Source organism: Amblyomma mixtum, chromosome 3 (assembly GCF_055824585.1).
Source record: "Amblyomma mixtum isolate Tamu chromosome 3, ASM5582458v1, whole genome shotgun sequence".
Taxonomy (NCBI): Eukaryota; Metazoa; Arthropoda; class Arachnida; order Ixodida; family Ixodidae; genus Amblyomma; species Amblyomma mixtum.
Genome location: NC_143014.1, coordinates 367,018,280 through 367,042,597, shown reverse-complemented (window position 1 = coordinate 367,042,597; position 24,318 = coordinate 367,018,280). Strand labels below are relative to the sequence as shown.

Sequence of the window (24,318 nt, the reverse complement as noted above, 5' to 3'; positions counted from 1 at the left end):
GAGTGTTACTTGTCTCTTGTATCGTAGTCTCTCCCGAGTGTTAGTTGCATTGTTTTGTGAAATCCTCCGCATCATCTCTTTGCTGTATAAACTTTGTTTGGCTTGTGAACCTTTTGCTCCGACCGGCGAAAGCTGGGCATCAAACGACCTCCACTTTTATCACTTGGTGGCTGGCTTCTGGCTGGTCTTGCCACACTGAGTGCTCCTTATGGCATACATGACGAAAGGTGCCATAACGGGCACCTCTTTTCCCTTCACTTGTATGCTTAAAAGTTTAACGAGGGCCTCGAATCTGGCAGCCTTGATGCTATAGGTAGCATTAGAGAGTTTTCGCACAGCTCCCGCCCTCACCGTTCGACCACGTTCCTTCCTGGCGCTCGCGGTAATACAGGACGTACTGCGTCCACCGCTATGTACAAGGGCGGCGCTGGTGAAGAGTCTCAAGGTTCGCTCACACTATGCATAAATACCCCGGAAAGCAGCATACTGGAAAGACGTCGCCGTAGCTAAGTTGGTAGAGAACCGGACTTGTAGTTCGGAGGTCGTGGGTTTGGATCCCACCGCGGCATGCGGTTGTTTTTGTTCTGCTTTTATTAATCTCCCATTGGTGAAAAACTAGAAATAAAAAAAAGACCGCCCCCATGCTCCTTGGTTTCGGCTGGTGTTGGCTTCCGTCATGTATGCCATAACGAGCACATCTTTTCCCTCCACTGGTGTGCTTAAGCCTGCTTACAGGAGTATTCCGAGGCCTGGGCTGGGAAGAGTTGGGATAAGAGTTAAGGGAGAATGCATAAGTAATCTGCGATTCGCGGATGACATTGGCTTGCTGTCACTCAGAAGATGAACTGCAAAGTTGACGTTATGGAAGGTGTCGATTCGGAATAACTTTATTGCTGGAAACATGGTCATAAGGGGGGGGGGGGGGGGGGGGGGGAGCGGCTAGTTAGAATAATGGGATGTTTCAATTTGCGCTAACACAGTGCTTTCATTGAAAAATACTGCAGAGAACTGTGGCCACGGGAATACCGATAATTATAAGTTAGTAGCAAGTTGTTGCATGAGGTATCGTCATGATACAAATGCTTCTCGCCCTCTCCTTCAAGGAAGAGTACAAGCGCGCTAATGACTAGGTTGCTATCAGCAACCATGTTACCGCGTAAGAGATTTTTACACCGTCCCTGCACACATCTGTACGCCTTGGAGGCAGCTGGCTTTTGGGCTGTGGTCAGGGTGTGTATGAGTTTCGTACCTCACCTTCTTTTCTACAAGCAGGGGTTCATCGCTGTTGACCACAGCCCAGTGTTCAATATGGTCGCATTCTTCGACCTCCTTTTCAAAAGGCCTGCAAGCGTTGTGATTACTTTTTGCGAATGCTAAGGACAAATCCGTTGTGCCTTTTAGGGTCGGGGGTGGCAGCGGGCATCACCCGTCTTGCGAGCATGCAGATCGTGCTGTGAATGCGAGGAAAAAAGCGCACCTCAAGCTCTGCAGGCCGGTCCGCTGTTTCTGCAACGCCACCTTGATCATCCTCAGGATGTCCTTCTCCTGCGGAGCGTCACTGCGGGGAGAACGAGGCAACAGGAGTCACTGCTTACTTCCGCGCCTACAGGTAACGTGGGCACTTGACACATGCATTTGCGGAGCGCCTATGCTTGCAGAATGGCAGTTTAAAGGACTACCCAAGCCCGGCATTCTTGGAAAAAAAATTTTGAATACTGGGATATTGTTAGGTACTGTCATGGAAGTATTGAAGGCAATAGTCCATTCTTCCTATGCGGAGCAGAAGCTTTCTTTTAAAGCGTTCACACCGCTCGCGTCGAGAAATTAAGACTGCCTCAGAAAAGCAATAGGGAACGTTTTTGACGGTAGCAGAAACGTTAATAGCAAAAAAAAAATGCAAGCATGACGAGGGGAAATCTGCGGATATATTGATTGTGATGGTGAAATATTTCAAAATTTTAAAAATTCTGCTCATAAACTATTGCATGTTGAAAAATGCTTTTACCAGAGTTCTTTTCACCCTTATTGATTTCAGGAGCAGCCATATCCCGCTATAGCGGGGTCAGCTAGTAATATGAAAGGAACAGACTTGAATGAAATGAATTCCTTACCGTGATATAGCCTCTCGAACGCGGATTCTCCTGCTGTGACGTTTCTCCTTTGGCAAAAGCGCAGAGGCGTTCGCTCCAGCAACGCGACTAAAAAGAAGCCCTCTAAAAAACAACAAAATCCGCCGCTACTTTTAAGATCTAAGGAAATTGAGATCACCTGCCAGCTCCGGGGTCAAATTGAAACCTGTAACACAGTCGTACCGCAGAAGGGGGCCATAGAGGCAATTCCTTACAACTGTCCATACAGACGCAAAAATTTCTGTAATGGAAATCTTTCAGAGTAAAGTTCTTAGCCTCGTTCTTTTATTCAAATTATCGTCAGGCTCCAGAAGCCGTTATTTCCGATATTCCCTTCACCTATACGCCACACTTAGGGCCCTATAAGGTGTACAAATAAATAGAATCATATGAATAAATTAGCAAAAAAATAAACAAACGCACAAGGAATGCATATATCAATGTCTAATGAGATTTACGAATTCAATGGGGAAATTTATCGCACCGATAAAATAAATAAACTCCTATAAGTCGAACTCAGATTCAAGACAATTTATGGGCCTCAAAAGTGTAATCACTGGAAATCTTACTAGGTCGCCGAGTCAGTTAATGCCACTGCCACCAGGAGTGCGCATGCAATAAGGGTATCGCTAGAATGTTGTGCTCAGCGTTGGGGGCGGCGAAATGTATACTATCGACACCATTAAAAGTGCGCCCAAAAGCGTTCTGGAAAAAATCGTTCTCACTTTTATTTTTTTTGTGGTGCCCCAGAACAAATAGTTTCAGTCGCAGAGAAGAAAGCCGCAAATGAAGCCCACGGAAATTAAAATAAGCTTGGACTATTTCCATTCGCGAGTGGCAAATGAGAGTACTGCAATACTATACTAAAATACTAACGAGGCCAGGGCCCCGTCAAGCTGTTCACAGAGATTTTATTCGTGACCCCTCTTTTGCTTAATAAAATAATTAAAATATAGTTGGAGGCACCCACAGTAATTTCTATTGTTCATCTTAGACACGACGTAAGAATTTGATAAACACGCTAGACATCTGTTTTTAGGAGATTATGTCATCAAAATAACAAGCGCGAAGCAAGCGGACTATGTTTTCTGCTCGTGTGCGGCCGCAGGGGTGATGCGCCCAATCGTCTGCTCCGGATGAAGATAAACATGATCAGCAGGTAACATGTTGGCTGACTCCTCCTATTCTCAGCATTTTCAGCAGGCCCATTTCAGAAAATGGGTTAAGGTGCATAAATATGAATTAGTGGGTGGATTAAGGTGAATTAGCTGATAGTATGAGTATCCTACGGCAGCTTAGAATGAATTAAAGGGGTTTAATATTTGTGTTAAGGTGATAGAGCAGGTGGGATTGGTATAATCGCATATGATAATCTAATGGAAGGTACTCAAACATTCTACTCCTCAGATTTTCAAATGTGAAAACGCCGATGACGCATTAACGCTGTCGACCAATCAGGGAATTTCGTTATGGAGAAACCCGGTGGCTTTTGAAGGACGTCAACCTGAATACTATCTAATTAATAATTCAAAGTTTCTTCGAATTATTAATGCGCGATTTCTAGAGAAAAATTCAAAACGCTCTTTAGCGCGCCTGTAAGATGGGGTGAGACTTCGAAAATGAGTTTCAATAGCTGGCTGTGCAGCTAGCAGTTGTGGTAATAAAAGCTATGGCTGTAAAATTTGCAAGGAATCTTAAAAAGCTTACATTACAGCTGAAAACTAGATTTAAATTTTGTGTAGTATTTTTATTTCTTTCTACTAATGTAGTTTTTTCACAAAATGTACTATACCCACATTGTTGAAATTTTGTACAGAAGTAACAACTGACGCTTTACATAAGTGGAACTAAAATTATGCGATTGCAACGAAAACTAGAATTTTTTCATCTTTTAGGATGCAATAAAACTGCCGCATATGATTGTTTGTTTTAGTCAGAAAAATACAAATACACCTAGGCTATTGATTTAAGTTACAGTTATGTAAATGTCATTAACATCTCTGAAAAATTTTGTTTGGTTATGCCTTAGAGTTCCCGAGGAAAAAGTACATAAACCTCCAAAAATGTTGTTTTGAGAAAAACGCAAAGGCTCTGAAAACCGTTTTATTCATCAAAACTTCCCTTGAAATAACATCTAAAGGAGAAGTCTAGTGGCTGAAAAACGTACTAAAAACAAGGCCAAATTTCAAACCGAAACCAAAACCTGAGTTTCTGATCAAAAACTTCATAGCATTGAATTCGAAATCCGAATCCGAAAGTATACGAAACGAAGAGACCAGGTCGAGGTGCACCCGCTTTTCCGGTCTGCGTGAAGAAGAAAAAGACAAAAAAATTTTTGAAATTGAGAATACCCAAATGTGATATATTTTCTTAAAGAGAAATTCCCTATCGAATGATCGCAAAACCTCAAAATCGAATTTTGTGAAAAAACGAAGTCTCACCCCACCTTAATACCTCGTGAGCGTCTGTTTACTCGTACTGTAAAAACTGCACATACACTGAAAGTAGTTAGCATACAACGCAGGTGCCACCTCTCACCTAGCTCCATGCCTGGCAGTTCGCCTCTCTGTGCAGATTCCAAGATGATGCGCGCGTTTTGCTACAACGCCACTCCGATGTCAGCTTGCCTGTCTGATTTTTTCTTCGTGCACTTATCATAAGATACCTGACGAAAATGATCGCCGCCGAAGCTATAAAAACGCTAGGCACATCTTGAATGAACACCATTCATGACAGCGCTGTTGGTGTTTCTGCATGGCTCACTACAGGAGTGATACGTGGAGAACGTGGACAGACGTCATGAAAGGTTAGAGACGTTTCAAGCTGCACTACCTATCACAATTGCGTATGTTGCCGGGATAGTTGGTTTTGCATTTTTGAAAAAGACACGGTGCTGCAAGTACACGCACAAAAAGACGAGGATACGAAGGACAGGCTCCGTTGTGTTCGCTTCTCACGGACGTCATCGTTTTGACACGCTACGCTCACGTGTGCTCTCATCGGAATCGCATAGGCGGTTTACTGGATTCGTGTTCTTCTGATCGTTTGCTGCCACCTAACAGCGCCAACACCTAAATTTTCTTAAAGGGAGAAAATACAAATCATTCGAGAGAAAACGCGTGCAATAACGAGTGCTGTAGGTGGTGCGTTATAAAATTGGCTTAATCGTACCACTTTATGTGCGGCATGGTCATTACAGGACTCAGCAGATAATGGCGGTGGCCGGTGGCAGGAAATTAGCCTTCAATGCAGGAGGTTGTGCGTTGCAATATCGATATGAAAGAGAATTCGACTGTTTTTTAATACGCCCAAGCAGTTTATCCACGGTCAGGTGCACTGCTCTGTTAGGAGTATAACGCTCAGAAGCAAAGCTTCGGTCCCCAAATCGGGCGGCCCCATAAAAATGCCGGGAATCTGGTCTAAGCAAGCTGTACCCTTTACCAAAAAGGCGGCTTCACAGCACTACCGAATTCAGTGCCGTCTTATATTTATAGATGGCGGGTGTCACCGCCGCGCGGAGAATATTTGCGGCGGTCGGTCCCACTCTCCCTCCGGCGTGGAGTGGTGCGCGAGAGATTCGCAGATTATTGAGCTCCGTGTTTGAGGGTGTTAGCAGCGCCGTGGTCGTCTCTACTCACAAGTCGTGGAGGGTTACGCTGCTGAGGTGCTGCCAGTAGGTGATGCACGCCACCACCACCATCGGAGACACCATGCCCAACCAGAGGGGGCTGCTTATCGCAGCGTTGCCGTAGCGGCTGCGCAAGAAACACGCCCAAAGACGGGGCTTGACGGGAACATCCCTCGAGGACAGCACCGCACTCAAGTGCCGGAAGTAAGGCAGCCCGACTCAAGAATGTTTTTATTTGCATGGGAGCTTTATGCGAAACTAATTAGCTTACGAGTCATGACAAACCACGATAGACAAGTAGAGAGGCACCGGTAAATTACTAGCGGCGCTGATGTGAAAAAAAAAATGTAAACCCTGACCCCATGACAAGTTTATTTTACGCAAACGTCCATTAAAATAAAACAACAAAACTCAAACAGGGGGGCAGTGCAAGTCATGCTGGCCAGATAATTTCAAATGACTTTAGAGTGGTCTAGTCAAAATAGAGCCGCCGGTGGAACCAACATCCGACAGAAACGACGAGATCCATTAGGAAATTTGTTTTGCATTGCCTCCTTCGTGGCAGCGATCAATGGTTAGTGGTACCTTTCGCAGAACGATTCATAACGCTCCTGTCCTTTGCAGCCTATGGGGCGCGCCTCTGCTTGCTTTCGCGGCGCCTTTGATCTTTTATCATATGCTGAAAAATTTGTGTCCGCCCTTCTCTGGAAAGTACAACTGGTTTGTCAGAAATAAATGCTGTATGAAAACGGCGATGTACAGATGTGAGTACGCTTATCTATAGCGCTATAGCGTTGTGCTGCTGAACAAAGGAAAAGACGTTTTAGCGCAGCTGTTTCTCTAAGCGTGCCTTTTGTTGCTTGCATGTCCGTGCTGCCACACTCGAACTCATGCATCGTCAACCCGGCGCTTGTTTTAAAATTTCGATTTGTTAGCCGTGCATATAGCAGCACTCCAGTCTCCAGACAAGCCTTGCGACGGCTGTAGAGGCAGCGGGGAGAGCGCGATCGTGAGCGCGAGAGGGGCTAATGAGGGCGGAACGCCAACGAACAGCAAGCAAGGCCTTCTAACAGCTGACGCTGCATAGCGAAAAATATAACAGCCTCCGCACATACAGCCCTGTATAGAGAAGATAGGCAAGTTGGTTCAGGATCATACATGAGGGTAAACAAGCAAGACGACGCTGAACCAGAAAAGAGGGCATGCCCAAAACAGCACAGAGCATCTTGCGCCGTTTTCTTTTAGTGTGCTTCCTTCACCAAAATAAAATACAACATGTTACGTGACTAGAGGAGTGCACGACCGTCGGAGAAAGTGCTGCTGGAAAGTAAAAAAATTATTTTGTGAAGTGGGGTCCTTTGTTGGCTGCCACAGTTTTGCTACACTAATCAAAAAGTCGCGGGTGCAGAAGAAAGAGATTTCGCCCGGACGAAAGAAAAACAAAATTCAGAGAAGAGTGCTTACGTGCTATGAAGCGAAATAATTAGTGTATCAACGCGAGCGTTCGACGTCAGCGCAGGTTGCGCAATGAGAAATTAAATTAAGACGTGCCTCCGAATGCTGCTTCCATAAAAGCTGAATCCACAAAGGTTCGCGTGAAACACTCGGACACTTCTTTTGAATACTTGTCTAGAGCGAAAGTCCCACTAGAGAGATGTATGTCATACGACCGATCGTATGACACTACACGCAACGGTGTACGACGAACGGTTGCTTCACAATTTCAATGGGAAAATTCGTTTTTTAGAAAGGAAATGACACAGTACTGTCACACATCTTTGTGGAAACTTTAACAGTGCCCTTAACAGAGCCTGGGAAGGCATACAATTGAAGGTGCATATGTCGTCGGGTCCTACCTCAGTCGCAAGGAAGCCTCCAACTGGACTCGTGCATGTAACCTATGCGCAGCGTGAAATGTTATGACACCACCCGGAACGCGTACGACGATCGGTTGTGTCACAATTTTGGTACGAACGTCCGGAGAACTGGCGCCATACTGTGGTCGGCCTGTCGGAAGTCGAAATGTATACTACTGTCTGAAACTGCGGTGCTCGGCTTATTTGTGTGCGTCTTATATCCGCTTGATGCGGTCACCCTACTTTTCTTGCCTCTGCTTGGATTTTCTGTACCGTCTGCGAGTACACGCGCACACTAACATGCACACGCGGCCGAATTTCGTCGTAATGGGGCTAGTAAGGCTTTCGCCTTGAAAAAAACTCGGCAGAGAGACTTACGACTGCTGAAGTGTGGGAATGAGAAAGCATTAGTGTCCATGGGTGCATTACTTACGCATAATACAGGGCGCCTCAGCACATAGAAAAGGCTGCCAGCTGCTGCAGTTTTTTAAAGTTGTATCCTGCTTTAGATTTGTTTTTTTTTTCATAAGCACTAAGTTTTGCAAGATAGAGCCGGAAGTTTGAGCGGTAATGGTATTTAAAAAAACATTATCTCCGTAGGAGCAACAATTAAACGATGTTGCAATAAAAATTAAAGAGGGAAGAGGATTTGCTTCCTATTCAGTGTACATTCCTTCCGAACTTCGGTCGGAAAGAATTTACACTGACACAAAAAAATCAAGGGAGGCGGTACAACAAATACTTGATTTTACAGCAGCAGCTGTTTCTACTAGCCTTTCACCGAGGACACCCACGGGGCACCGTAATTGAGTGGTGGCCCCCGATGGATGGGTGTTCACTTTCCGCCGCAGACCACGCATAGCTCTTCAGCCATTGTCACGTGACCGTGTCATGCTCGCAAGACATGTCTCGCCCATCGGGCATCCTCTATCATCGTGCGGTACGAACTGTCGTAAGGCGCCGTGAAACGTTTGGAAACAACTTTCGGGTGCTCGTCTATGTAGGCTCTGTGAGTTATTAGGAAAGTGAACGCCTCGAACATACCGCGAAGAAGAGTGGCAGTGATTGTAAACGCTTGCACTCGCTGAGTTTCCAGACTTGCAAAACAAGCGTATCGTAAGCGTAGTCAATTTCATTTATTTTCCCCCTGTGTCTTGTTTTATGTCGCGTGGAAAAAACTTTTCGGACGCTCAAGCAACCGAAGAAAATACTTTTTCCCGAGAGGCAAAAGATGATCAGAGTTTCTAGATAAATACGAAAGAGTCAAGGACCACATGTAGGACATATGAAAAGACCCTTCAGCTTAGCATCTTCTCTGCGCCTTGCAAAACAGCAAACGCTTCGATCACTTTTCTGGCGCCGCATTTCAAAAGTTTTAGTACATGAGCTCCTTGTACGCGGGACTAGCATAAACATTAAACGCGCGTTAAGGAGGAAAAATTATTCACGGCCCGTCCTAAAGACCAGTGAAAATGAGCGCTTGCTCGCCGTGTTCGTCATATACCGAGCAAGGGTGAATCTAAGCACTCTATGAAGAGGACCGGGCAGGGTAAGAGAACTGAGGGGAGCTTTATAAGACTGCAGAATGTGTTTTGTATCTGCCTTGATCCCCGGCCCGATAGATGGGACAGTCAGCTGTATCACGCCACCTGGAGTTGCAGAGTAAAAGAGGGGTGTTACTTTGCAGTGGATGTGTGTATGTTCCGTTTTTAGCGATAGGTGCCGCTGAGGGAAGATTGTGCGGTTTTTTGCGATGTCGGCTATTTGCTCTTTAATAGGTCATGCCGTCTTCCACTAACGTTCAATTTGGCCAGAAGATCGAGGGCACCGGGTTGTTAATTTCGCGGGCCAGTTGATGAGCCAACTAAATTCCCTCGATTCCCTCATGACCTGTTATCCAGCGCAAGGTTAGTCTAATGCTGTGATTGCGATTACTGGATTCCATTAAAATACAGTGCAGGCTGGGTTCCAGTAGTCTACGTTGCATATTGCTTAAGACTTGGCTGGAGTCGGTATAGATGTTGATGTTGGGGTTCTTTCGTTCAGTGAGCGGCTTTTTGAATGGCATATATTATCGCGTAGTGTTCTTGGGCGGTCATGACCGGAGATCTAGTGAAAAGTCCCGTCATGTGAGTGATCGCTGTTGTTTGTCCGGGTGCATATAATGCGTGCGCGTATGAGCCCATGTTACAGTGCCTGGCGTCGTGTAGGTCGCTATACTGGCCCACCGCGGTGGCTCAGTGGTTTGACGCTCAGCTGCTGACCCGAAAGACGCTAGTTCGGTCCCGGCCCCGGCGGTCACATTTCGACCGAGGCGAGCGAAATGGTAGAGGCCCGTGTATTGTGCGATGTCAGTGCACGTAAAAGAACCCTAGGTAGTCGAAATTATCCAGAGCCCTCCACTACGGCATCCTCCATAGCCTGAATCTCTTCGGGATGTTAAAAATTACACACACACACAAAACAAACCAGGTCGGTATACAGTTCCTGCGTCTGTGTGGTGCTTTGCTTCGGCATCACGTCGTCGTTCACGGAGGTGGCACGTCATAATCTAGCTTTTGCATGTTTGGGACAGTGACGTTACGCAGTATCTGAACGCACTGGCCAATTAGAGTGATGCCGATGGGGTGATTCCTGTTCATATAAGGATTTCGCATTCACGCTCTGTTGGAGAAAAGTGCGCTAGTTACCTTTCTTTGTGCTGCTGTGTTCGGCGACCTTTTTGTTGTAGTCGTTTCTTTAGGAGTAGATGGGTGGACCTATTGTGACTTTGTTTAGAGTGTTGAGTGCTGATTCGTTTACGGGCCTGTGTTTGTGTTAGCGTTAGGTGCCGGGCGGTGTACACAAGCCTATTTTTCAAGAGTGCGGGTAGGAGCTGCGTTGCTTGTTCTTCTCAAAGTATGAGTTTTTTGGGAATTATCTGGCGGATTAGGTGTGTGAGTTTTCTGCAGTCTTTTAATGAGTGAAGTATTGAGGACCCATGGCGGCAAAAATCGACCGTCGGGTGAGAATGTGCCCAAACTGGAGAGGAGGAAGAAGCGACCGAAGAAAAGAGAACGCGCGCTCGAGAGGGAGGGAAGGGGAGAACAGGGGCGACGAGCGGAGAAGGCTGCACCTGGCGGGACTTAGTGCCACATTTGCTTCTGGCATGTTTAAACATCTCCTCCTGTATTCATCTTTTTTTAGGGAACACTTTTTTTTAGGGAGCGGAACGTCTGACACACCTTAGAACGCCGCGTATCATCCACAATGTATTGGTTTTGTATAAAAGGTTTTGTCAACCAGAAAAAATGGCTGAAAAGGTGCGCGGAAAATGACTACTGAAGGCATTGGCAAGAATACTAAGCTGCTATAGAAACACGCCCCTGTCTCCAGGGCGCTCCCTACTCCTAGGACAAGACCGCCAATCATCCACAGTCACGGGAAGACGCCAACAGGAGATTTGCTCCAAGAGATCTGGCATTCATCTGTAACTATGGCAGTGGCGACAAATAGACTGCGGGTAAGGTCAATGCAATCACGGGCTCGCATGTCGTGAAAGTCGAGGTTGTTCACCGTCTTATGGGCCGGCTCCGGAGGAGACGCACCTATGCACACATTGCTACCTCAGCTGAACCTAGTAGCCCTGGATTGCATGCGGACCACAGAGCAGCGGAACTGAGAGAGCGTAAGTTCCTTCAAGCGGCGACGCCGAGGGTACAGCGCTAAGCGTTGAACACGTGCCCGGAGGCCGTGGACAGATGTGGATCCTAAGGGAAAAGGGATGCTACGGGCTGCTGAACTGCTCGGTCATGGTCACGTGCTCCTTCTCCCACTCTTCTCATTGCTATCACCCAGCGCCACACCCAGCTGGGCTGCAGCCGTCCTTTCTTTCTCCTCCTTTTTAATAGGCGATAAAAAGAGAAGCCACTGATAAAAACATTTTTTCCTCAGCCACTTGTTTCGGATGGTTCTGACCCGGCTCTTCCGCCAACTCGCTGGCCGCCGACCGCACTACTACCGGCACGTCTCTAACACATTCAATTTTATTGGTGTCGGGGGCGCGGGGGGGGGGGGGGGGGGGGGGGTGCGCCAAAGACCACTGCCTGCCTCTGTTGTGTTCACTGCTAGTCTCGTTGCACTCTTGCGGTTCAATTCTCGTCCTGAGCCGTCGCAAAGCCAGCTAACAGGCGAAAAGGAGGGGCATCAGCTTGTTTGCATCTCACAGTGAGTGGAGGCGTCAGTTTGCCTACTGAATAAAGTTAACGAGGGAACAAGTTAATTTAGTTCAAACTTTGCATATAATATAAAATTATTTTCTTTATTTACTTCGAGTTATGTACATTGCTGTTTTGTCACCATATCGTGAGAGCGAGGCATTCTCTGCAGCCTCTGAGGTTCTCATGAACATTTGCAAACCACCATCGATGCGATTCTCATCGAGTCGAAATCGTCATTGAAAACCGCCGTTTGGCACCGGCTGATATTCGCAGTCTTTGCAGCGTGCAACATTTCCCCGCTCAAGAAGACGACGACATATCCCAGCACGCTTTGCTGGCGCGCGCAGATCGCAACCTGGCGGCTACGTAATCGGATGCCGACGGTGCGCCATCTCGGCTTGCCGGCGGCTCCGCTGCCTCCTAGCTTATCAATGCCTCTTGTGAATAAATTTGTGGACTCTAGACACCTTCTGCTTATATCTGGGATTCTCCTTCCACAGACTGGTGACTCCCTGCGACACATCCCCTGGGACACAGACTGTTCCCTGGCCTGCGCCTCCACCAGCCTAGCTACGCCTACCGCTGCACGGAGCTCGAGACCCCGGCTGCCTTCCACGGCTGGCGCACACCCTGTACGCGATGGCAAACGCTTACTCCATTGCCTCGTCGCTTCTGTCGTTCCCGCCGCCAAACTCGTTTGAGCACGACATCGCCGCTCTCAAGCTATCCGAATTCTGGCCCCCGGAATCGGAACTCTGGTTCCTCACCATCGTGTCCAAATTTCGCCTACGCGGCATCACATCTCAGAAGGACGTGCACGATCATGTCATCGGTACTCCCTCCTGTCACCGCTGCGGTCATCTGAGATATTTTGCGCTCCACGCCTGCCATTTCGCCCTTACGCCCATCTACGAGCGGAGTTCACGCGGCGCACTTGTGAATTGGAGCAGTGCCGCCTTCAACACCTGCTTCAGACGGAAGAACTTGGCGCCCACGGAGCTCCTGAGTTGTATGATGCGCCTGGCTGCTCACCAAGCTCCGTCTGTGGACGCATCACTGCTGCGGACCTGTTCCTGCAGCGCCTTGCTGAGCGTGTGTGCTCGATCCTTAGTGTCTCGACAGCAGACATTGCCTCACTGGCCCAAATGGCCGAACAGGTCATGGACATCTTGCCTGCGGTTCAATTTTCCTCCTCTCCCGCCTCATCGGCTTGATCAGCCACTGGCGACCCCTTAGACCAGCTACTGGCCTCCATCGCTGTGCACAACCGTGAGATCGACAAGGTGCCTTCCGCCACTACAGTCCTGCGAGCACATCGCGCTGGCGTCTCATACCAGTCACGACACTATGAGGCACTCCGCAGGGAAGACAGTTCGCCCTGGTATCACCGTCGCTGCTCATCCTACGCGCATAACGATTCCCGCGCTCGCCACTGCTCGCAACCCTGCGATTTATCGCGCAATCACTGCGCTTGGGATGTGCCGCTGTCCACGGCCCCGGGCGGCCTCTTCATGGCCAGTACAGCGGCATGCGAGAAGTCTTCTACTACTTCGACTTCCCCGCTTCTCCGGTCCCCCTGTAAGCCGCAGGTGACCACTCCACCAACTGTGACCCTAACTCCGGCACCCGTTCAGTCAGTACTGCCTCCTGCTGTCTCAGAATCCTACGCCCTGTCACCCGCTGCAACGCGTTCGCATTGTGCTGCTCCCACCAGCCGAACGACCCGCCTGCTTCTGCTTCGAGCTCCTGTGCTGAAGCACATGCCTTCAGGCTCGCTTAACGCCGTATGAGCATTTTCACACGCCCCTTGAGCCGGCCTCGCATCCACACTCCGTGGCGGCGACGCCCTGTCTTCTCGTCTGCCGTGCACCATCGGCTTCCTTCCACCGGTACCTAATGTCCCAGCCTGGCAAAACGGTGCAGCTTCAGCGGCATCCTGTGTGCTCGCCACAACGACCACGCTGCCCGCAGTCACCATTACTGGCCCCCGCCTGGTCTGTCCGGCAGTATCGAAAGCATGCACTACGGTGTTCCCATCTAGGCCACACCTTCCCGATCGCTGTCTTCCGGACGCCCTTCAACCTTGGTGGCCGGCTTACTACAGGCTGCTTTCGCCGCGCTATTGTTGCACAGCACATTAACTGTCTACAGAGCCCTTTGAAATGCCCTTTGAAGCCTCTGCGGTTCTTCTGCACATCGCATTTCTCCTTGCCACTCACGCTCGGACACCCGGCATCAAATGCGTTCGCCTTCGAGTTCACCGCCTTTTCCTCGGCCACAACAATTCAGCTTTGACCGACCGCCCGAAGCCTGATGCCTTTACGAGCAGATCCACCCGGCCTCATTTTCGCTTTGCCAACGGACTTTCCCCGACGTCCCCGTTCCACACTGCACACGACGTCGCCGCCCCGCTACAACGTCGCTAGTCTCTCCCATGGCGGCTTCCTCGCTAGAGGGGCGCCCTGTAGCATGCAGCGTTGTGCCCGGTTCAAGAAGACGACGACATACCCCAGCAAGCTCGGCTGGCGCGCGCAGATCACAACCTGGCTGCTATGTAATCGGATCTCGGTGGAGCGCCTTCTCGGCTTGCCGGTGGCGCCACATCCTCCTGGCTGAGTAAGTCCTCTTGTGAATAAATCTGTGGAAACCAGACATCTTCGGCTTGCGTCTGTGATTCTTTTATTACGAAAGCAATACTACTCCCAAGAACGGCTTTTCGCGTAGCGGCGGCCACATGGTTTGACCTTTAGAATGACCCCTGACGTCATACCATGCCTAGTGACGGGCTATCAACTCGACTCGTCAGGTCACGGCGGCCGCTTGCCACGGCGCGCCGCGCTCCTTCTCGCCGCGCTGCATACGCAGTACAAAACACCTGCTTTCGCTACCTACCAGGCTTAACCGAAGCTAAGCCCCCGCCGATTTCTTCCACGTCTTCAATAAAATCGGACTTAGTGGGCTATAAATTTGCCCATCGAAGGTATGTTTTTATGTATATTAGGAGAAGTACTTGTGTTTGCACTGTATTACTCTGCAGAAGCGTCTTTAGCAATATTAGAATTAAGTCCTGCGTGGAGATGCTCTTACGCTAGCCGATATGATGGTGTAGAAAATGTTTTAGGTTGTCAAGGCGTTGTTGCAGTTTTCTCTTTGCAAGCTGTTTTATTGCGTAGCCCATGCATGGCTTTAAGGATATTGGTTTGGGGTTTCTGAGTGTGTCTGCGTTCCCTGGTTTTGCGACCATGGCAATTCACGACGTTTTTACGGAATTAAGGTGCATCCTCACTTGATTTTATGCCAAGTATGCAAGTTAGACTTCCGTTTTTTTGAATGAATGACAAGGACGGTGCTCTGCATCCTGTCTAGAATTGCTTCAAACGAGCACGAGAGAAGAGTGGAGAGATGCAGCTACCTCAAGGAGGTCATTTGAAGGTCAACGTTTTACCTCGTAACCACTGCGCGTTTGACGCCTTGGAAGACCGTCGTGTTCGCTCCCTATGCATGCTACTTAGCGGCCAGTGCCTGGACTCGTACCTGTGGAAGTACTCGACGAAGTACCGGTTGGCGTTGTTTGTGTAGAGTGCGCCGATGGACACGACCACCGACGTGTTCACCGCGCACAGCAGCAGGTCCCGGTAAATTTCATTGTAACGCCTGCGCAAAACAAAGCGGATAAGTAGCTAATTCAGGGATTCAAAACTTTCAGCAAAGCGTATACAATCCACTTTCACCGTGTACCACGACTGCCCGCCAGCATTTCGATGACCCCGAGGTGCCACGTGCACCTGCAGCTAGCGTCAGAACCGAAACCGCAGAGAGAAGCGGAATATTTCGAATCGGAACAAGAGCGGTACAAATTCATGTCGTCTTTCATTGCATTCGGGAGTTTATATCTAGAGGAGGGGATGTCGAGGCTCGGAGTTTAGAGGAAGCAGATGAAGTTTTCTTCCACCCTCTGAAGGGAGGGTTCAGAGACAGATGGCATCGAGCCCTACGGAAAAGCAGTTCTTTGATCACTGCAGCGAAGCACCTGCTTAATGGCATTAACTGGTCCACATCAGGATTTCTATCCGTAGAGGTCTTGTTTGCGCCCATCTGTTTTGATGTGTTCTCAAATTTGAATAACACGTTAGATTCGACGAATTTCTGCTAAATATTGAATTTCGACAGAAAACTGTAAACTACATAAATGAAAGGTCCACACCCATCATTTACACAGCTGACATTTTCCTTTTTTTTGAAGTTTATGTTATTGTTGTGTACATAACAAAGTGGGAAAGCCAAGCACTGGGCATATCTCGCTCATGCTGAAGCCACAGACATGCCGAAGACAAAGTAAAATAGTGCTCGATGTGCTATGACACGAAAGGAAAACATTGCATCGCATATGGATTTATTGGCTGCATAAGGACGCTGCATTTTATGGCGCCCTGAGGCATAGAGAAAATGGTTCTGTCGTAAATGAGACCTCTCGCAGTGACCTTCCCGCAATAAGTGACTATTCCTGAGTGAAAAAAAAGACCTTCGGAATAGAAGCGTACACCGTCACATATAAGGATGTTGACAATAGTACTGAACATTTTGCTAGCTTCGTCTGCGTAACTATTCAGAGCTACTAGACTGTTATGCTAAACAACAGTGCAGCAGGTCCTTTTTAGGTGAGCTTATTTTTATGAAAACAGCCAAAAAAACATGGCCTCAGGTAAAATACAAAAACTGAGAAATTTTGCTAAGAATGGTGCGATAATTTTTTTAAAAGAAGTGGTGATGGGAACATATTGCAGCTAAGCACTTCATTTCGAAAGCAGCATACAGTTTCAAGGACTAAGAATGTTTCTCACTAGCATATCTGCTGTATGTAAAACGCTAAGTAAAGAAAAATGTTTAAAGCAGCGCTTATTGAAAAGTCATTATAGGTAAAATTTCTATGAAGAGCACCAATTTTGAGAAAAGTTCAATGGGATGAACAACGGTACAAGTAGGCAAATTGCCATTCTTTGCCCAGAATAGGTATGCATAGACAGACAGGGCGATGTTTTATCGCAGTGCTCGAGAGCAGTTCAAACTGTTGAAGATGACACAAGGGAACACCTGGCCATTAATTCTCGAGAATACGTCTACACTGGCCAAACAGGACGAGGTTTCAGTGAAGAGCTTTAGAAGAGATGGAACTCATAACAATGCCTAAAGTGGGCATATCACCGTTGGGTGTCGACAATAAGCGCACATTTATTAGGCAAGCCGATATTTTAGTAGAGTTAACTTCATAGTCGAGGTCACCGATGCGACGGAGAACCCTGTACGGGCCAAAGTAGCGTCTCAGCAACTTTTAACTCAGTCCACGGCGGCGAACTGGCGTCCATATCCAAACACGATCACCTGGGTTGTAATGCGTGTCTCGTCGGCGCAGATTGTAGCGTCGGGCGTCGGTGGGCTGCTGGTCTTGAATGCGAAGCCGCGCAAGTCTTCGGGCTTCCTCGGCGCGATGAAGGTAGGCGGCGACGTCGAGGTTGCCTTCGTCGGAAACGTGCAGGAGCATTGCGTCGAGTGTTGTCGTGGGCTTTCTGCCGTATACCAGCTGGAATGGGGTAAAACCTGGTCGTCTCCCGGACGGCAGTATTATAGGCGAAGATCACGTAGGGCAGAATGGAGTCCCACGTCTTGTGTTCGGCGTCGATGTACATGGAGAGCATGTCTGCGATGGTTTTGTTCAGACGCTCTGTGAGTCCGTTGGTTTGCGGATGCTAGGCAGTTGTCCTCCGATGGCTTGTCTGGCGGTAGTTTAAAATGGCTTGCATTAGCTCCGCTGTAAATGCCGTTCCTCTGTCTGTGATGAGCACTTCGGGGGCGCCGTGTCGCAGGAGAATTTGTTCGACAAAAAAATTTTGCGACTTCTGTTGCGGTACCACTAGGCAACGCTTTTGCTTCGGCGTAGCGGGTCATGTAGTCGGTGGCCACGATAATCCACTTGTTACCTGATGATGAAGTCGGGAAGGGGCCGAGTAGGTCCATCCCTATTTGCTGAAAGGGCTTAGTTGGCGGTAGTATGGGGTTCAGGAGTCCAGCTTGTCTAGTCGGAGGCGTTTTGCGTCGCTGACACTCACGGCACGTTTTCGCGTAGTGGGAAACGTCGGTAGCTAGCTGCGGCCAATAGTACTTCTCCTGGATGCGGTGCAACGTGCGAGCAATCCCGAGATGCCCTGCAGTCGGCTCATTATGACATGCTAGCAAAATTTCTTGCCTGAGATTTTCGGGCACGACAAGACGATGCACTGTCCTGTTGGGCGCGAAGTTCTTGTTCAGGAGGACATTATTGTGAAGCACGAAGGACGACAGATGCCGCTTGTACCCTCGGGGAGGCAATGCGGTCTTGCCTTTCAGATAATCAACTAGGCTTTGCAGCTCAGGATCCAAGCGCTGCTGCTGCGCGAAACTGCTCGCGCTTACCGGTCCTAAGAAAGCGTCGCCGTCTTCCTCTTCCAGTGCTGTGTCGACGGGGGCTCGCGGCAAGCAGTCTGCGTAGGAATGCTTGCGGCCAAATTTGTAGAATACAGTTATGTCGAATTCCTGAAGGCGCAGGCTCCAACGAGCAAGGCGGCCGGAGGGATCTTTCAAATTGGCTAGCCAGCACAGAGCATGGTGATCGCTCACAACCTTGAATGGTCGTCCGTACAGGTTGAGGCGAAATTTGGACATGGCCCAAATAATAGCGAGACATACTTTCTCGGTCGTCGAATAGTTGGTCTCGGCTTTCGACAGTGAATGGCTAGCGTACGCGATAACTTTCTCCTGTCTTCCATTTTTCTGAACGAGGACCGCTCCTAAGCCCACACTGCTTGCATCGGTATGGATTTCGGTTTCGGTGTTTTCATCAAAGTGCCCGAGCACAGGAGGGGACTGTAAGCGGCGCTTCAACTCTTTGAAAGCTTCCTCTTGCGGCCTTTCCCATTTAAAAGGCCTTGGTAAGTTGGGTCAAAGGTTCAGCGATGCGCGAAAAGGTCTTGACGAATCGCCGGTAATAAGAGTACAATCCATGGAATCTGCGTATAGCTTTCTTGTCATTAGGCTGTGGAAGCTGCGATCGCAGCCGTCTTCTGGGGGTCTGGGCGAACTAAATCCTTGCTTACGACGTGACCAAGGAACAGCAACTCCTCGTAGGCGAAATGGCACTTCTCTGGTTTCAGTGTGAGGCCTGAAGACTTGATCGTTTCGAGCACTATCCGAAGCCTCCTGAGGCGGTCTTCAAAGCTTGAGGAGAAGACAACAACGTCATCTAGGTAGACAAGGCGAATTTGCCACTTCAAGCCTGCGAACACTGTATCCATTACTCGCTGGAACGTGGCTGGGGCAGAGCAGAGGCGAATGGCATCACCTTGAACTCGAATAGTCTTTCTGGTGTGATGAACGCAGTATTCTCGCGATCTCTTTTGTCGACTTCAATTTGCGAGTAGCCGCTCTTCAGGTCCGTCGATAAGTTCTTAGCCGATCCGATGTGTCGTCGATGCGGGGGAGGGGGTAGACATTCTTCTTCGTAATGCTGTTCAGGCGGCGGTAATCGACGCAAAAGCGAAGGAAGCCGTCTTTCTTTTTCACTAGGACGACTGGTGCCGCCCAGGGGCTCCCCGATGGCTGGATGACGTCGTCACGAAGCATTTCCTCAACTTGCTTGCAGATAGCTTGGCGTTCTAGTGGCGATGCGCGGTAGGGGCTCTGTCGAAGTGGTCGGGCGTGTTCGTCTGTGGCAATGCGGTGCTTGGGAAGCCTGGCTCGTCGCACATTCGATGCTGATGTGAAGCAGTCGCTGTACTTTTGAAGAAGACTGCGTATTTGGTCTTGTCTGCTCCGGGTTAATGCTGGGTTGATATCAAACGTGTGTTGATGGCCTTGGTCAGATGGTTCTACGGGTTGGTCAGGTAGGGCAAATATGTCTCTGATGTCTGCCAGCTCGTCGAGAAAAGCAATCGTCGTACCTTTGTTCAGATGCCGGTATTCTTCGGTGAAGTTAGTTAGCAGCACTTGGGCTTGGCCATTCCGGATTTGGGTGACTCCCCTTGTGACGCCCAGTCCTTGATTCCGGAGTAACTGGGTGTTCCCCTCGACGACGCCTTCGGCAGTTTCGATGTCTCCAGTACCTATGCAGGCGACGACACTTGATCGGGGCGGCACCCACAATGCTTCGTCGAGGACGTTTAAGGCAACGTGATGAGTCGCTGTCGTTGCGGCAGATATGGCTTTGTCCGTGGAAAGCTTGATCGACTTAGATCGAAGGTCGATGATCGCCCGATGTTCATTGAGGAAGTCCATTCCCAAAATCACGTCTCGTGAGCATTTGTGTAGGACCAGAAAGGCTGTAGCATAGGTCCTCCCATTTACAGTAACTCTCGCTGTGCAGCGTACTGACGGTGTAATAAGGTTACCACCTGCGGCGCGGATCAGCGGGCCATCCGAAGCAGTTGTCACTTTCCTGAGTCGGTCAGCGAGTGGGCCGCTCATGACGGAGTAGTCAGCTCCCGTGTCGACCAAGGCAGTAACCGCGTGACCGTCGACCGTAACTTAGAGGTCACTTGTTCGCGTTTTCGTATTACACGTGGTCTTCGGTGTACGATCTCGGCTTCGTCGAGCAGTGAGGCTGCGGTGGGCGTACTGCGACGTTACTTCTCTGGGCGGTGGTAAAAGCTTCAACTCTGGCCGCGTCGTCGTCGTCATCGGTGTTGTCGTCGTAGCTGAGGCATGGTCTTGCGTTTTCGTCGATGGAGGATATTTCTTCTTGCGCTCAGAAGCAAGCTCACCTCCAGAGGCTGCTTTTTTTAGTTTAACCTTCGGGGGCTGGGGGAGCGTCCACGCACTGCGTAGCCTCGGCTAGGAGATACATAGAGCGATGACGATGGCGATGGGAGAACGCGATAGGCGGCTCGGCGATAAGTATTCTTCCCGACGCAAAAACTCCTCGATTTCGGCTGGTCGCTGGCCGGGTCGGGGTCGTGGGGCGTCGTAAGAAAACCATGGGATGCCCATTCTCCTGTATGGGCACTAGCGGAGAATGTGACCGGCTTTGCCGCAGTGGAAGCACAGTGGGCGGCGCTGGTCGAGTGTTCTCCACTCGTCGCATTTCCTCGGCCCTGTGCGACGCTCGTAAGACGGGCGGGTTGGGGCGCGATGGCGGCGGTCCAGCGCAGCTGGCTGAGGGCTGTAGGGGCTTGGGTCCTGTCGTCGAGGCGCAGGACGGCGCACTGCTGCGGCGTAAGTCATGGCTGGGGGCTCCATAGGCTGCGTGGGGGTCGGCGTCACACCCAAGGCCTGTTGAACCTCGTCCCGGATGACGTCACTGAGCGATGTAAGTTGCGGCTGCGTTCCCGCTGGCAGCAATCGTCGGAGCTCTTCTCACACAACTTGCCGTATAACCTCCCGCCGGTTATCGTTGTTAGCGGTGTTCAGGCAGCTTGCTGACAAAAAGCGTTGCTGGCGGTCATACTCGCGGGCTCGGGCATAAAGAGTTTTTTCCACCGTGGATGCCTCTTCTAAGAATTCCGCGACTGTTTTCGGTGGGTTGCTGACGAGGCCGGCAAAGAGTTGCTCTTTAACCCCTCGCATAAGCAACTGCACCTTCTCTTCTTCCTTCATGTTCGTGTCGGCACGCCGGAAGAGACGCTTCATCTCCTCAGTGTACATTGCAACGGTCTCGTTTGGGTGTTGTATGCGAGACTGTAGCAGCTGCTGGGCTCTCTCCTTTCGCACGACGTTTGTGAATGTCTTCAGAAGCTGCTCCCTGAAGGTTTCCCATTTCGTGAGACCAGCTTCCTCATTTTCAAACCGGATTCTTGCTGGTCCGTCCAAGGCGAAGAAGACGTACCTTAATTTCGTGGCATCGTCCCATTGGTTAAAAATAGCCACATGGTCGAACTGTTCCAGGCATTCTTCGGGGTCGGCGCCAGGCGAAGGGTCGAAGGTTGGTGGCACCCGGGGCTGCTGAAGAATGACTGGAGTCGTCGTCTGGGGCAAGCTCATGGTGGACGTTGCTACTGGCTTTCGCTTCCGGGTAGGGTCCGGCAGAATCCCGAACTCAGGTGCGTCCCCTAGCAGGCGTCGGCTTGCGCGATGGACTGTACTCAGGTCCTGCGGTGAATGACTCCGAGGGCTGGCGTCACGATTTGTAGGGGGTGTCCGGAACATGGAAGGCGGCCCAGCACCTCCACCAGATGTCACGTTGTAGTGACGGCAGTCCAGCGGTCAGAAAGACACCAGCAAGACTTGCAAACGAAGTTTTTTATTTGGGCTGACTTGCGCCCGCAAAAGAACTGAATCACTCGCGGGCGGCGTAAGCAACAAACGTGCTCGTCAGTCGTCGAACTACGAATGCCCGCTGCTCTCGGCATCGTTCAATTTAAAGCCGGCAAGGAAGTTTCGAAATAACAGGTTGAGATCATCTAAAGTAATGTGGAAACACGTAGATGCAACTCTTCATGGCTGTGATCAATCGAGATTAGTCCGGTCGCTTCTCGCGTCAAGAACAAAAATGATAACACCCCTTTCCTGCGGCCTTGAGCGTACGAACGGACACTACAATGACACGTGGCAATAGCATAGTGGGCAAAACGGCACTCTAAAACTAGCGACGGGTAGCTTTTTAACTTCTTAGCTGCATTCTCATGTACTACACCGCTGACAATGCTATGGCGAAACAAGGGCTATTTAATTAAAAATCCTATTTTTAAAATATGTGTAAAGTTTCATGTGAAACACCTTGTATAGCGACGCATTGTCGAGAATACACATACAACTTCGCTGCAACTTCGCGGCAATTTCGCTGCAAACAAGACATCCGGAGGATCATCGACAACGACGAATGCGGCGCTAACGTCGGTAACAAATCCGAGCATCTCGAGCACCGTTGTCAGTGGGCGTGGAAGCACCGCAGCAGTAATAGCCTCACGCTGGTATCTGTTCTTTGTGCAGGCCAGTCAACTTACTTCTGATGACCGGTGTTTAGTTGTGCTTCCACGCTCAGAAGCAGTGCTGCAACCCTTCAGTGTTCTTTTGTTGATATGTGTCGATGTAGCAGCAACCCCGGTCCGGGGAATTCGTCGCTCCCTGATATTTCTAAAATCCTGGATGACATGCGTCAAAGGTCCATTCGCATAGAAGCAGCCCAGGCTATGATGTCTAACGACTTATCCGAGTTGAAGCGAGACCAGCAGGAGGCAACACGCAATATTGCCGACATTAAAAATCGTCTCGATGCTGTACAAAAGGTAGCGACTGGTTTTGAAAATTTGCAGCGGTATGTTTGCGATACACAAAGCACTCGCACTTGTACAAAAGGAAACACACGCTTTGCGTGCTCGTTTAGATAATAGCGAGGAGCGCTCATGCGTGAGAACCTTATCTTTTATGGATTTGATTATAGTTGCACTGAGACTAACGAGCAATGTGAAGAAAAACTTCTTAACCTTATCGCTGACACATTACAACTCTGCTTAACAAGTGACTGCATTGCTCTTGCGCACAGAATTGGTAGATTCGACGAGAAAAAAACCAGGCCCGTGATAGTAAAGTTCGCCGCACGTAAAACCAAGGTGCCAGTGCACTCAAAGCGATCGTTGCTGAAGGAAAAAGAAGTATCTATGAGTGAACATTTTTCTGCGGCTACACGTAAGGCGAGAAAGCGACTAATTGACTATGCTTAGGAGTTTGTATAACTGTAAGACGATTCTAGGGGCTAAAAAAGACACGGACGAAGGTAGACGAGACGGGACGAACGCCAGACTTCAGCTGAGGTTTATTCCACAAACGGGTATTATATACAAAGGGGGGCACAAAGAGAAGTAATTCGTGACAAGATAAAAAACCCATTATCGAACAAATGCAGAAGGCATGAGTGTCATGTTTGCCACATCGGCGCTCCTTGTAATTATGCCTACCTGGTTGAAACAACGCGTTTGTGCCGCCGCGGTGGCTCAGTGGCTATGGTGCTCGGCTGCTGACCGAAAGACGCGGGTTCGATCCCGGCCGCGGCGGCTAGAATTTCTTTGGAGGAGAGATTCTAGAGGCCCGTGTACTATGCGATGTCAGTGCACGTTAAAGAACCCCAGGTGGTCGAAATTTCCGGAGCCCTTCACTACGGCGTCTCTCATAGCCTTAGTCGCTTTGGGACGTTAAACCCCATAAACCAAACTAAACCAAACAACGCGTTTGCCTTGAGGTAATCTATTTCTTTTTTGTCAGTGACAAAACTGCGTAAGCAGCCCTTCTGTGGCACTATGCAAAAAAGAAATAGATTACCTCAAGGCAAACGTGTTGGTTCAGCCAGGTAGGCGATAAATAAAAGGTGCGCCGATGTGGCAAACATGAGTGGCATGACACTCGTGCCTTCTGCATTTGTTCGATAATGGGCTTTTTACCTTGTCACGAATTACTTCTCTTTGCGCCCGCTTTGTATACAATACCTGTTTGTGGAATAAACCTCAGTTGAAATCCGGCGTTCGTCCTGTCTCGTCTACCTTCGTCCA

At 49.3% G+C, this 24,318-nt stretch overlaps 1 protein-coding gene across 1 annotated transcript in view; it reads right to left on the bottom strand.

Moving 5' to 3' along the window:
- Positions 1–24,318, bottom strand: part of LOC149356678 (uncharacterized) — a 106,551-nt gene that overhangs the window by 27,563 nt on the left and 54,670 nt on the right. Inside the window, exons 8-10 of the mRNA XM_089576405.1 lie at positions 15,347–15,466; positions 5,768–5,884; positions 1,478–1,558 (exon numbers count right to left, since the gene is read on the bottom strand). Of these exons, the coding sequence (XP_089432531.1) occupies positions 1,478–1,558; positions 5,768–5,884; positions 15,347–15,466 (318 nt within the window). The remainder of the gene's footprint in view (positions 1–1,477; positions 1,559–5,767; positions 5,885–15,346; positions 15,467–24,318) is intronic.